The sequence below is a fragment of the Gekko japonicus genome, unplaced genomic scaffold (assembly GCF_001447785.1).
Source record: "Gekko japonicus isolate JY-2015 unplaced genomic scaffold, Gekko_japonicus_V1.1 scaffold950, whole genome shotgun sequence".
Classification (NCBI taxonomy): Eukaryota; Metazoa; Chordata; class Lepidosauria; order Squamata; family Gekkonidae; genus Gekko; species Gekko japonicus.
In genome coordinates this window covers 374,032-388,790 of record NW_015163630.1, presented here as the reverse complement: position 1 = coordinate 388,790, position 14,759 = coordinate 374,032, and the positions used below count along the sequence as shown (strand labels likewise).

The 14,759-nt window shown below is 43.5% G+C and overlaps 1 protein-coding gene across 1 annotated transcript in view; it reads left to right on the top strand.

Annotated features, from left to right (window-relative positions):
* The window catches only part of DHX35 (DEAH-box helicase 35), a 54,370-nt gene extending 43,541 nt beyond the window's left edge, over positions 1-10,829 (top strand). Inside the window, exon 22 of the mRNA XM_015407528.1 lies at positions 10,044-10,829. Within this exon, the coding sequence (XP_015263014.1) occupies positions 10,044-10,088 (45 nt within the window). The 3' untranslated portion in view covers positions 10,089-10,829. The remainder of the gene's footprint in view (positions 1-10,043) is intronic.
* The last annotated feature ends 3,930 nt before the right edge of the window (positions 10,830-14,759 follow it).

The window sequence follows — 14,759 nt, the reverse complement described above, 5'->3', positions numbered from 1 at the left end:
AGTCAATTTCATTCTGCTTTTTCATTGTCCATTCTGTTCCCTCTTTTTTAATTAAGTCTCTATATGGCAACCATTCTTTGCCAACAGAGTGTTGTTTTTTAAATAAAAATTTTCTGCAGATCTGGAGGTTCCCCCAGGTTAGCAGAAATTCTGGAAATTCTATGGGTTGAAATAGGGGGGCCAAAAGGAAACTTAACACTGGGAGTTTATCGCCCACCAGATCAAAAGATAGAGGAGGATTATAAAATGATGAATGAATTAAAGATAGCAGCTAGACAAAAACACTGTGTCGTAATAGGTGATTTTAACTACCCACACATTGATTGGGTCAATATGTGTTCTAGTCGAGAGAAAGAGATTGAGTTTCTAGACACTCTAAATGACTGTGCTATGGAGCAGATGGTCATGGAACCTACCAGGGGAGAGGCGATCCTTGATTTGGTCCTAAGTAACACTCAAGACCTGGTGAGAGATGTAAAAGTGATTGCACCACTTGGGAACAGTGATCATAATGTTGTTGAGTTCAACATTTGTACAAATAGGGAATTGGCCAAAAAGACTCACACAACCACTTTTAACTTTAAAAGGGGTAACTTCTCTGATATGAGGGGACATGTGGGGAGGAAACTGAAGGGAAAAGTAGAAAGGGTCAAAACCATTGGGGAAGCTTGGAAACTGTTTAAAACTACAATTCTAGAAGCTCAAATAAAATATATTCCGCAGGTTAGGAAAGGCACAAACAGGTATAAGAAAAAGCCTACATGGTTAACAAACAAAGTAATGGAAGCTGTAAAAGGTAAAAAGGATTCCTTTAAGCGGTGGAAAGCTAGTCACAGTGAGGCTGATAAAACAGAACACAGGCTATGGCAAATAAAATGCAAGTCTGTGGTCAGGCATGCAAAAAGGGAATATGAGGAGCATATAGCAAAAAATGTAAAGACCAACAATAAAACTTTCTTCAAATACATTAGAAACAGGAAACCAGCCAGGGAGGCAGTGGGGCCCTTGGATGACCAAGGGGTAAAAGGAGTACTGAAGGATGATAGGGAAATGGCTGAGAAGCTAAATGCATTTTTTGCCTCCGTCTTCACTGTGGAAGATGAGAGGTGCTTGCCCACTCCAGAGCCGCTGAGTTCGGGAGGGGTGTTGAAAGACCTGAGTCAGATTGAGGTGACGAGAGAGGAGGTCCTAAAACTGATAAACAACTTAAAAACTGATAAATCACCAGGCCCAGATGGCATACATCCAAGAGTTCTGAAAGAACTCAATTGTGAACTTGTGGATCTCCTGACAAAAATATGTAATCTCTCCTTAAAATCAGCCTCCATTCCTGAGGACTGGAAGGTAGCTAATGTCACTCCCATCTTTAAAAAGGGTTCCAGAGGAGATCCGGGAAATTACAGGCCTGTCAGTCTGACGTCGATACCGGGTAAATTGGTGGAAACCATTATTAAGGAAAGAATTAGTAGGCACATAGATGAACAAAACCTATTGAGGCAGACTCAACATGGGTTCTGTAAGGGAAGATCTTGTCTCACTAACCTGTTAATGTTCTTTGAGGGGGTGAACAAACATGTGGACAAGGGGGATCCAATAGATATTGTTTACCTTGACTTCCAGAAAGCTTTTGATAAAGTTCCTCATCAAAGGCTCCTAAGCAAGCTCAAAAATCATGGGATAAAAGGACAAGTCCTTTTATGGATCAAAAACTGGCTAATTAATAGAAAACAGAGAGTGAGTATAAATGGGCAGTTCTCCCAGTGGAGGGGTGTAAGCAGTGGGGTACCACAGGGATCAGTACTTGGTCCACTGCTTTTTAACTTGTTCATTAATGATTTGGAGTTGGGAGTAAGCAGTGAAGTGGCTAAATTTGCGGATGATACGAAGTTGTTCAGGGTGGTGAAAACCAGTGAGGATTGTGAGGCACTCCAAAGGGATCTGTCAAAGTTGGGCGAGTGGGCGTCAACATGGCAAATGGGGTTCAATGTGGCCAAGTGCAAGGTGATGCACATTGGAGCCAAAAATCCTAACTATAAATACACGTTGATGGGGTCTGAACTGGCAGAGACAGATCAAGAGAGAGATCTTGGAGTTGTAGTAGATAACTCACTGAAAATGTCGAGACAGTGTGTGACTGCAATAAAGAAGGCCAATGCTATGCTGGGGATTATTAGGAAGGGTATTGTAAACAGATCAGCCAATATCATAATGCCGCTATATAAATCAATGGTGCGACCTCATCTGGAATACTGTGTGCAATTCTGGTCACCACACCTTAAAAAGGATATTATAGCTTTGGAAAAAGTGCAGAAAAGAGCAACTCGAATGATAAAAGGGTTGGAACACTTTCCCTATGAGGAACGGTTAAGGCGCTTAGGGCTCTTTAGCTTAGAAAAGGGTAACTCGAATGATAAAAGGGTTGGAACACTTTCCCTATGAGGAAAGGTTAAAGCGCTTACGGCTCTTTAGCTTGGAGAAACGACTGAGGGGAGACATGATTGAGGTTTATAAGATTATGCATGGGATAGAGCAGGTAGAGAAAGAGGTACTTTTCTCCCTTTCTCACAATACAAGAACTCGTGGGCACTCCATGAAACTGCTGAGCGGTCGGGTTAGAACGGATAAAAGGAAGTACTTCTTCACCCAAAGAGTGATTAACACATGGAATTCACTGCCACAGGAAGTGGTGGTGGCTACAAGCATGGACGGCTTCAAATGGGAATTTAGATAAACATATGGAGCAGAGGTCCATCAGTGGCTATTAGCCACAAGGTAGGGACTCTGGGGCAAGTGATGCTCTGTCATCTTGGTGCTTGGGGGGGTCAACAGTGGGAGGGCTTCTAACGTCCTGGCCCCACTGGTGGACCTCCTGATGGCACCTGATATTTTTGGCCACTGTGTGATGCAGAGTGTTGGACTGGATGGGCCTTTGGCCTGATCCAACATTGGCATCTCTTATGTTCTTATGACATTTCTGGTGGAGATCTTCTGAGGAGGAAATGCCATTAACTGATTATAAGGTTTATGGAATTTAAGACTATGGGGGGGAAATATACATGTCTCTCCTATCATGACATCCTGTGTGTTGTCTACAAATTTATCGTAAATGGCAGGATGCCCACAAAATAATAATACGGTGAGATATCATTGGCTGTGTGCCAAATGTGTCATATGGGAGTAGTCTTGGCCTTTGATATTAACTGCACAGGTGACTTTCAGTAGCATTGCATACCCAGGCACTTGGTAGGAATATTGCTGCTATTCTTGAGGAAAGCCAGGTGTTGAACAGGAACATAGTCAGCAGTTTTAGCAGAATGCAGCTGTATGATGATTTTTTGTTTTTAATGTGAATTATCCAGTGTCTGGTCCAAATCCTAGCAGCGTTTTGAATGATTAGCTGAAATTGACACGTTTTGGCTGATACCTTCTACTAAGGAAGAAAATACCTTGAAAAACAGAAACATATTTAAGGTATATTGGAAACTATAGCCTGAATGTGTCAACTAAATCCCCTGCATGAAAGCTTCCATAAAGTGGGCAGCACCACAAACAAGGCCTCAGTTTCAGCTCTTTCATTCCTTAGCATACTAATAGAGAGCATGCAGAGCAAGGTCTCTTCAGGTGACCTTAATGAATGGGCAAGAATATACAAGGTAGACACTCCCCTGTGTTATGCAGGTAATTAAGGGCTTTGAAAATGTTAACCAACATCTTGAATGGAGCTGGGAAGCAACTTTGTAAAATGCAGTGAGTTCCAGAAAGCTGGTGCTTCAGGATATAAAATTTTGGAGGTTTTTTTGATCACTCAAGACAAGTGTCTCAGGAATGTCATGATAAGGAAATGAGCCAACGTTACATTTACAGTAAATCTTCTCACATCTAATTTTTTGTATGACTAGGTGAACAGATAGCACACAATCATTGTGTCATTCTAGTTTGTTGTGTGCCTGTAAGAAGAGGTGTCTCAAACTACACACTGGTATTCAGTGAATTATCTGAACAACTGCTGAGTTAATGATCAAAAGTAACTTGCAGTAGCCCTGATAATTACCGGTACTTACAATTATCATACTTCATAAGGAGATGACTATTATAGAGTGCTCATAATTGATAGCTTGTTGTCCTGAATAACTTCCTTCCTCATGTGGCTGGAAATTCTGGCAGAGTCTTATCAGTGAGTAGTGTAGCACATTCCTTCCTCCATCATTTCCATTGGTCAGAAGCCTAAGTAAAATTAAGTCAAAGATGATGATGTTTGGAAATGATGGTAAATTATTCTCTTGTCACTTTTGTCCCTAGTTCTAGGTAAATTTATTGGCTTGTTATTGAAAAAGTACAATCCCTTCCAGTGTTCCCTCTAAGCTGAGTTAGTGTGAGCTAGCTCACAGTTTTTTAGCCTCCGGCTCACACATTTTTGTCCCAGCTCAGGAAGGACAACTCCAGAGCAAACTAACTCATGCAGTAGCCAAATCGCTCGCTCACAGCCTGAATGCCAGTAGCTCACAAAGTAGAATTTTTGCTCACAAGACTCCACAGCTTAGAGGGAACATTGATCCCTTCCAGATTTGACTATTTATCTGTTGTACTTTTGCAAATTTCCGTGGGCAGTTTTAAAAAACCTAATATGAAGTTGACATACTACATAATATAAAATGAAAACTGAAACCACACTTTAAAAAACCCAGCAAAAGTAAAATGATACTTCAGAAGTATTTCAGAAATAAGCTGTCTGCCAAAACTTGGTGAGTGGTAGAAACTAATTCTCTTTTGGGGAAGCTATTGTGCAGCATAGGAACCACAACCGAAAATGCCTTGCTGCATCTACCACTTGGTCATAGGTCTCTGAATGATAGCCCTGGGAACCAGATTGTCTTTATCAGTTCTGAGAGCCAGGAGAATAATGGCTGGTTGGAGGCTTCCCTTAGTATACTGGATCCAAAATGTATCGAGGTTCAGAAGCACAAAAAAGGAGAAGTGTGGATTACTTGCACAGCTGTTTTTTATGTATTCCCAGAAATGTCAAAGGGACTCTTAAGGACAACTTTATGCTATGGCTTGTATCCAGCGATGTGCAAATTGAAACATAAACTTAGCAACACCTGGTGCTTTTCTCCGTGTGCATTTCAGTGCTCAGAAATCAGTTGCATATGGTCTTGCACATGTGTAAACATGTGGGGGTATAGTGATTGACACTGCAAGCAACTACTGCAGTCTTTTTCTTGCATTTCTGCTTGTGCCAAGAGCTCTAGTGCAGGCAGACATTTTGTACTGGATCCAACCCATTATCTACAGTAAGCAGAGCTTGGATTGATGAACAGACGTTTTCCTAACAGAAATCAAGGAAACCACAGAAGCAGAAAGGGCCTGGGTAGGCGAGGCTCGCCATTTGTGGGGCCGGGCGGGGGAGGAAGAGGCTGCCCAGTCGCTGAGTCGGGAAGGAGTGGGGCCGGGCGAGTGGCAGGAAGGTAGGCACCTCCCCTCCCTCCCCGGGCCAATGGCCGGGCAGTGGGGTGGTCTGAAGAAGAAGCCTGGTATAAATGACTCAGGCCACTTGCCATTCCCCCCCCCCCACAAGGACTTGGGGCTGGAGACAGCCATACACATCACTTGGATGGCCCAGCGGGGTATGCGGTGGAGATCGTTACTTCCTTGGTTGGGCCGTGTTGGGGCCTGACATCGACTCCCTGGTGCGTTGGTGGTGCAACTGGGGGAGAACGATTTGACGGAACAACCCAGTGCGTGTCTGGACTGCCAGGTGCTGGCTGACCTGGCCGTCTTGCCCAACACAGTCTTCTTTTGGTCGGATTGGCTGGAACGGAGGTCATGGCGAAGAGCGGCTCATCCTAGAAAGGTGGACGTGGCAAGGAGAAAGGTGTCTGGCAGACTGGGCAGGGCGGTTGAGTCCACAGGCGGTGTTTGGATCCGCCACCCAGACATCTCCCACAGGATGGAGGCCTTGTTCCGGGCAGATGGAGCGCACCTGTCAGTTTGGGGTATGGACATATGGCTACATGGGGTACGTTATTCTCTCCTCTCTTGGCTACAGCTGTAGAGGCGTTGGCGGGAGCAGGACCAAGGGGTTTGTCCAGCTCTTGTGGTGGTGACAGCATGGGGCCAGATCCGTTTGGCAGAAATTGGCCTGCGTGCCATTTTCCGGAGGTGGGAACCCCTGTAAGGGTCTTGGCGTGAGGGCTGAAGGGAGCAAGCAGTGCAAGGACTAGCAGCAATTGCCCTCACCACCAGGTGGCAGGGGAGTTCTCACAGGGGCAGGTGTCCAGGTGAACCCCGGCAACCTGCCATCCCGCGGTCTCTACCCATGCTGGCTGGCTGGGTAACGGATACCTCGGCTGGCGGAAGGGTCAGCCGACGGGTCGGATCCGGTGGACCTATGCTGAGCCAGTGCCTATAACAGCTGTAATCAATAAAGTTGTGGCCAATTTTATCCACATAACTTTCAAAGAAATGGTGTGTGAGTGGTCAATTCAAATGGGGCAGTATAAGACTGACCAAGCCTCTCCATCCCGAATACGACCTGGAACCGCAAATGATACAGTTGGTCCAAAGGTGGTTAGAGAGGGTCAAATCATTTCAAGATTCTTGGAAAGGATTTAAATAAGCAATAATGGAAGCTCCAATAGTGTATACTGTGGGTTAGGAGCCACCAAATCTAAGACGATGCTGGAGTGGTTAAGAAGTGAAATCAAGGAAGACATACAATGCAAAAAGCCTTCCTTTTAAAAGTCCAGGTCTTGCCCAAATGAGGTGAAGGAGAAGCAACACAGGTTTTGGCAAAACAAGTTGACAACCAGGCAGATATGCTAAAAACATTAAGATAAATGCTAAGAATCTCTTTATGTATATCAGGTGGGTAGCTGTGTTGGTCTATAGTGGAGAGTAAGATTCAAGTCCAGGAGCACTTTAAAGGCCATTGAGATTCCCAGGGTATCACATTTTGAGAGTCAAAGCTCCCTTCTGCTACTGGACTTGAATCTTGCTCTTTAACTATATCAGGAGTGGGAAGTCAGCCAGGGAGGATTGAAGACATTGTTAAAGAAAGTATGGGAGAATGCAGAGTTCTGGCTGAATTCTTTGCATCCATTTTCAGTGAGTCTCTCCCTGATAACTTTCCTCATCTTCTTCAAGCTTTTAGTCCTCACATTTAAGGATCTTTTTAAATCTCTTTTTTCCTTCTCTCATTATTATTATTACTAGGAATAAGGCCCGTTGTGGAAATAAATACAACAAGCTGTAGAAAGAGGCTCTGGGAGAGTGCCAAGGCCTTGGGCACTCAGCATCAATTTGCTGTGGTGACCTCCTCAAACCTCACCCTTTCCAGGCTCCACCCCTGAAATCCTCAGCAGTTTTCCAACCTGGAGTTGGCAACCCCATCCCCTTCCCAGCTAACCGTCAACCTACCATTATCTTCCCCTCTGACTGCAGCTGACTTCTGCCCTCCCTCCTGGAGATCAGTTGTATTTCTTGGTTGCCTACTGTGGTAAAACGGGCTCCAGTTTACAACTCAGCTGGATGGGCTGGAGTCTATATTGATACTGCTCTGCCCCTTGGGACAGTCCCTCTTTTCCTGTACTTTTTGGCGTTGGGGCAGCTGGAAACTGTAGGCCAGCAGATGAGGAACCCCCATTCAACCCAGTGAGTGTTACCCCCGCAGGCCCCTCTCTGGAACTACAGCTCAATTAAACCTTATGGGGGAACATTTTAAACAACCAACCACAGACGGCAGCCATCTTACAAACACAGGTAACTGCCATTTTGTTACACCTACCAACAGCCACTGAGGGAAGAGTTAGTCCCACACAGGACGCAAGCAGGAGAAGCGTCTTTGTCAAGAGAGAAAGCCGTTTGCCAGTAATTCTGACAGGGCACAGTGGCTGAAGGGGGAGTGGGCGGCGAAGAGGAGCAGACCCAGCACCCAGCCAATGGCACACGAGTACTCTTAGGTGGCGGCTTATGGGCCAATGGCCGAGGGAGGGCATGGAATGTTGCCACTTGAAAATAGGATTATTATATAGGAAAGATTATTGACCAATTAGCATCCATGGTGCTTTACAGTGTTGTGTAAGCTAAAACAGGTCTCTGTCCCATGAAGCCTAGCCTCTGGGGGTGTGAAGATTCAATTTAGTGGTTGTGGCCAATAGTCATTGATAGACTTATCCTTCATGAATTTGTATAATTCCCTTCTTAAATCAACTGAACTAGTGACCATCACTTCATCCAGCAAAGTTGTGTCTTTTCAGCAGGCATGAAAGGAGATGGAATTACTATCACATTTTTTTTGTGCTCCAAGAAGCTCAGGACAGCATGCATGGTTCTTTTTTTATTTTTAGGCTTGCAAATTCTTAGTGTGGTATATTAGGCTAACAGAGCATGGCTTGACCAAGATTATCCAGTAAGCGTCATGGCAAAATGGGGTTTTGAACATGGAGTCTCCCTGTTCCTAGTATGACACTGTAACCATTATGCTGTATTTGCTGCTGCAAAAGAGCCTGAGTGAGTAAAAAGATGTGTGTAAGTACTTACCCCAAGAATCATTCAGATTACAATACAGCAAGAGCCAGGGCTTTTAAAGAGACAATCAGGGAAGTGTATACTTATACCACTGTAAGTAGTATACCACTAGGTAGGCCAGGAAAGAGAGAATTTTTGTGTGCCAGCCAGCTTTCCAGGAGAGGCTGTCCAGGAGCTTGAGAAATGTCCTACAGCAAATGAGAATGAAGTGGAAGAAAAAAAGAAACAAAGACACTAACCCATGAGTATCTAGCAGGAATTAAACAGTGGACAGAACTACATAAAACTAAAACAAGAGAGGGGGAGAAGATTTGCAAACTAGGAGTGTGATCCTAAACAGAATTACACCCTTCTAAGCTTATGGACTCCCAGGGATTTATAAGGATGTAACTCTGGATCGGATTACACTGTAAACAACAGGCAAAAGAATCTGCATAAGAATGAGAACAGATCAGTGTTAACAATTCCCCCAGGTGAGCTTTTAAGAACAGAAACCACTAGCATCAAACTGGCTGATACAAGCCCAGTACAATTCAGTAGAAAGCCCTTACCTGGATAGCCCAGGGTAGCCCTATTTCATCAGATCTCAGAAGCTAAGTAGGGTCGGCTGTGGCTAGTATTTGGATGGGAGACCTCCAAGGAATACCAGGGTTGTGACATAGAGGCAGGCAATGGCAAGCCACCTCTGAATGTCTCTTGCCTTGAAAACCCTATGGGGTCATTGTAAGTCAGTTGTGACTTGACGGCAACAAGAACAACAATCCAGTAGAATTGTGAAGGGATAGTGAATTTGGTCAGTGACCATGGGGCCCGAGGAAAAGAAGGGAGAAATGAGCTGAGGAAAGCCTTGTGTGTTCCAAAAATCTCCTCTCCTTTCTCTGCCAGTAAAATCTTTTGACTACACCAGCCATATTCAGATGACACAAAAAGTGCACCTAATCAAACAGATGCTGTGATGTAAATTATAGCAACAGAATGAGCTGTCAGCCTCGGAAATAGTTTAAGCTCAGACATATATAAGCACTTGAGTTTGGAATGCAGAAACAGTCTTCTTTGAAAAACTGTATGAGTACCTATAATGCTAGGCTAGCAAATAGGTGTGTTAAACATTTGTTAACCTGTTCTCCTTGTAATGAATAAAGACATTATCTTTGGCAGCATTAATAATGGACGACGCCAATACTGTAAAAGTGCCTTTAAAAAGAAGTCATTACAAAACTCAACTACTGTGCTGTTTTATTTTTTTTTTAAATAGCATCTTTATGTTTATAAGTATCAGGCAACAAAATTGTTTATGGCTTTATAAATAGCGCTGATTCTGTATTGGCAAATGCTTGTGGGCTCAATGTGCTTTCTGGAATATTTCAACATGAAATATATTACCTGGTGCATGACTTTAATATCAAGATAGACTATTACTAACATGGAAACTGATTGAGTAAGGAATGGAAGAAATTATTGTACAGGAACATTTGCAAGAAACTGACACCGTGGACTGTCTGTTTCTTTCTTTGCAGCATCTTTCTCTGAAAGCCAAAAGAACTAAAGTCGATGACCACTGACTCTCCACGGCTGTTGAGCTTCGCGCTGCGTGATGCTGAACCTGCTGCCGAATTGACACTGTGCTACAGACCCATCACACGATTAGTTAATTAGCAACCTGACCCCACATCAGATATACATGTCAAAATGCCTGCCTGCCAGGATCCTGTAGGGATTTATGCATGACCAAATACATTGTAACACTTAACGTAGAGCTTGCATTGTGGACATTTTATCCCTCAGTCTTAATTGTAACCATTCCTGTTTACCACGGGTCACCTTGGCTCCTTTTAAAACTAGGTAGAAAAATTAGCAGTACAAAAGGAGACATACAAAATGATAGGAAATCTTGCAGTTGCTTGGGTAACCACACTGAGCCCTTTGGGCTGGGGAAGTGGAGCTCAGGATCCTTTTAGACCACTGTGAAAGCTGCTGGCTATCCTTCGCCTGCCCGCAAACTGGAGACAGGTTTGGGACCACAAGCAAAGCCTTGAAATACCTTTAATGGGTTGCAACGAAAACCTTGAAACTGTGATTGTGCCTAACTGCTGTGATTTTATTTCACTTTTTATCGTCGTTGCTCTGAAGCAATAGAATTCTCATCTATTACCGACTTTCCTTGTCTTGCTCCTCTGCACCTTTTCTTTGGCTTTGCTTTTTAGACAGCATCTGTAATTTCCAAACACACCCGAATGTTTACTTACACTGAACTCCCCATGTAGTTCAAGCTATTTTAGGAAGGGGTTAATAGGGCAGGATATCTCTTGCGTTCACAACCAAGATTTATGCAAATCCCTAGTTCCTTGCCTTTTGTTTCAGAATAAGAACTAAGGGACTTGGGACCAGTCTTGCAGAGAAATATCCATACATGTCGAGTTTTAAAGCTATTTGGAGTCATGTTTCTTCAAAAGTTTCTGTGCTAGGTCTGGGATGGCCTTGCAAAAGTATTCATGATTACTATCAGTCATTTGACAGTCAAATGGGGGTGACTACACAGCAATAAAGAGAGAGGATACTTCCTTTAGATAACGGAAGGAGGACCAGTTCAAGGGAGAATTCTCTTTTCTCCAGATTTGGATGCAGGATGTTCAAGTGATGCCCTCCATTCGGAAGTAGGGCAGTGAACAACTCTAGACCTGAGGCCAATCGGGCCTTCAGTAAATGGTCTTCTCTTGTTTGACCAGACAAGAGGGTGTTCCTTACTCTGCTCATGCCATGTCAGTATAGGAAGGAATGGTGCTCAGTGAAATAGGATGGTGTTCCTGTGCTTGGAGGCCCCGTTCCTTGAGTGCCACCAGATGATGGGCGGCTCAAAACGTGGGAGTTTCTCTTGCCCTCCATTTAGATAGTGATATGGCCGCATAGAATAGGTGCAAGCAGATTCAGTTCTCTGCAAATAAATTAGCCCCATTTTTAAGGGGGGGGGGATGAGATTTCATCTAGTGAAATCCATCTGTCTGTGCTACTTATAGCCAGGTTTGGCTAATGCCAGAGTTGGGCTTCCATGAATCTGTGAAATATACGCACAAAATCCACCCACCTCTGTACACATTAAACAATGTTCTGCTCTTTGCAGCTATTTAGACTGCATCCCTCAAAAGGTGAAGAGTGGTCTGCGTCATATGCACTAATCGAACAGTGCACTGGTTGTCTTTCTGTGAAAGCTCTTCTCCTTCTTGTATCACCAACATAATTTTGGATAACTGTATCTTTATTTTCAGATGTTATTTTAGAATGATGTTATTTGAATATGTGTTTTTTTAAGATCACCACTTTTGTTGAATCCCTTGTCCCTTTTCATTTTTTAATGTATGTAAATGATGGCAATTTTTACACAGACCAGGGTCTTCCTTGCCCCGGATGTGCATTATGAGTCTCTCTTTCAGATCTTCTTTCCCATTCTGCTTCCCACAGATCTGCAAAGAAGCTTATTCTGTCAGTGTGTGGTCTGCGCAATAACTTTGTATTGTATATATCAGCAGCATAACGAAATATTCATTCCCATCTCTGGACTTCTGACGTGACTAGTTTTCTGTGTATCTTTCTCTCTGTCAGTATGTGAGCGATGGGGTTGTCTGTATTTTTGTGAACTGTGTGGTGTCCAGAATACTGTTGATGCTCCACAATGGGTATTTGACTTACAACTAGAACTGTTTTACCCTTTAGAGCTTATGGAGACCTGGATACAAAGATGTATAAACGTTCATGTCGCTTTGTCCTATGGTAACACACTTCAGAGAAAAATAAAGCTGTGGAATCAAGAAATTTTGGGAGTTTCTGCCTACTAACAAAAGTTGATTATTAACATTACTTACTATATGATGTATAGCTGTCATTGGTGCTAATAAGTTTCCTTGGAAGGTAACTCAGGAATAAATTATCTATAGACATTTCTTTCCTCAGATGGCATATATACTATACCAAGCCTAAGAGGATGCCAGTGTGGATAATCAGTAAAGTCAAGGAAACCATAAAAGCCAAGAAGGCTTGATTTAAATGGAGTGAACAAGGAACAGCACGAAGGCCCAAGCAACATCTGCAGCCTTCCAAAGAGGCATCCCATTAACTGATTTGCAGGGCAGCAACCTGGTTATCTGCAGACACATTTGTTAAACACTACTCTGTGGATGTTAATGCAAGAAAGGAGACATCAGTGGGCACAGCTCATCCCACCACCTGGTAACCCGGCTTGCTAGTCTCCCATGTGGGACTGGACAGAACAACAGTGATGAAAACAGTATTGTGCTGACCTGTAACTGTTGTTCATCTAGTTGTCTCTGTACAGGCACACATCCCTCCATCTTACCCCACTGTGAGCTATTCCTCTCTTGCAAAAAAAAAAAAAGATTTTATTTTGGCTCATAGTAGGGGCTCAGGAGAACTGAGGGAGTGTGCAGAGCTCCTCCCTGGAGCACATGACGGTTAGGTGGGGAAATGTCTCCAATATCTCCAGTTCGGAAAGGCTTCTCCTACTCTGTTAGTAAGCTAACTAGAAATCTAAATGGCTGGCCTATGTGCTTGTGCACTACCGCATGTGTGCCTACACAGATGAACAACACAGGTAAGTGCAACACTATTTTTCTGAATTCAGACCTGACTGAGAGCAGTTTAACACAGATGGAGAACTGAGGGAGGTTGGCTGGAGAAATGGGTAGTTAGAAGAAGACTCTCATTCAGGCCAGAAAAGGGAATAGGTCTTCTAGAGAGACAAGAAAATTCCCACCCAGTTGAAACAGGGCGATAGCTCATAAGAGTGGAGAGATCCCTGGCCTGGTGTGGTTAGAGACTTCCTTGTGTAATCTTAAGAGTCAGATAAAACTCAGAATACTGGTGTGTTTAGAGAAGGGGTTTGGGTACTGGACAGAGTGTCCCAGCCTTCTGGAAACCAAAAGAGTCAGTGAATGCTCAATGAAACTGTACTGGAATGTTTGGGAAACACCGGAACAAAAGCCTCTTATCTTAAAGATCCTAATTCACTGGAAAAAGCTTATGAAACTCTCAATAGCCTGACACACATGAACTAAAGTCTGTGCATATACTGATTTACTTCAGAACTCTATATTGAGTTACTTCAGAAATTTTACCCCTGATTTCATCTGACCTTTCCCTTCTATATTGAATAAAATATTTTGTTACTTTGGAATTTCGAAACACCTCAAGTGCCATTTAAGTTTACGCAAAAGGGGGCTCTTGATCAATGCTCCCTCTAAGCTGTGGAATCTTGCGAGCAAAAATTCTACTTTGTGAGCTACTGGCATTAAAGTTGTGAGCAAGCGATTTGTCTACTGTATAAATTAGTTTGCTCTGAAGCCATCCTTCCTGAGCGAAGCCAAAAATGTGTGAGCCAGAGGCTAAAAAACTGTGAGCTAGCTCACACTAACTCAGCTTAAAGGGAACACTGCTCTTGATCCTTTCCTCAGGTTCCTGGGCTGAGCTAACTGCCAAAATTTCGTAATGTGAAAGGGTGGGAAAGCCAGAGTTCTTCAGGAAAGAGGGCATCTCAGTCATAAAGGGAAAGCAAAATGCAGGGAAAATCTCACCTCTGATGGCGGGAAGTGGATGGAGCATCATATCCTCATTACAGGCTTTTTTGTCAATGGGATAAGAGGTCCTGCCATGTATGAGAAACAAGTTAAATAACAGGGGAGGGGGATAGCATGAGTAAGTGGGGTTGTCACAATCACCTTTTCAACAAAACTGAGAAAGGTGCCATGCTGGGATTGTATGGCAAGATGAGGGATTTTTTTTAGAAGTTAGCCACTGACCTCTGTCAAAACTTGCAGTTTGCTTATATGTGTGGCCCTTGGGTATATGCCAAGTTTGATACCATGTTCTATTCCTTTCTACTACATTGGCTCAAATTATCATTTAAAAAGGCAGTTTTGCTCCAGAGCAAGACAATGTACTGAACTGTGTACATCCCAAGAATGACCAGTTTCCCAGAATGCCTTGAATGTATGAAGGATAGGGTGTGCCTGTTCACATCCACTTCCAGATCATTTATGAACAAATTAAATAGTATTGCCCCCCCCCCCCTCCACTGCTTACTTTGCCTTGCATTCCAGGAGAGAAGTCTTGGGTGCCAAGTCCTTAGTCCATGTGCACGTTTTCTGATTTGGGGCATTGCCAGCATGCTGTAAAGTCTTTGTAATTCTACTAATCTTTGACATGGGAAGGTGTGTTGTGGAGAA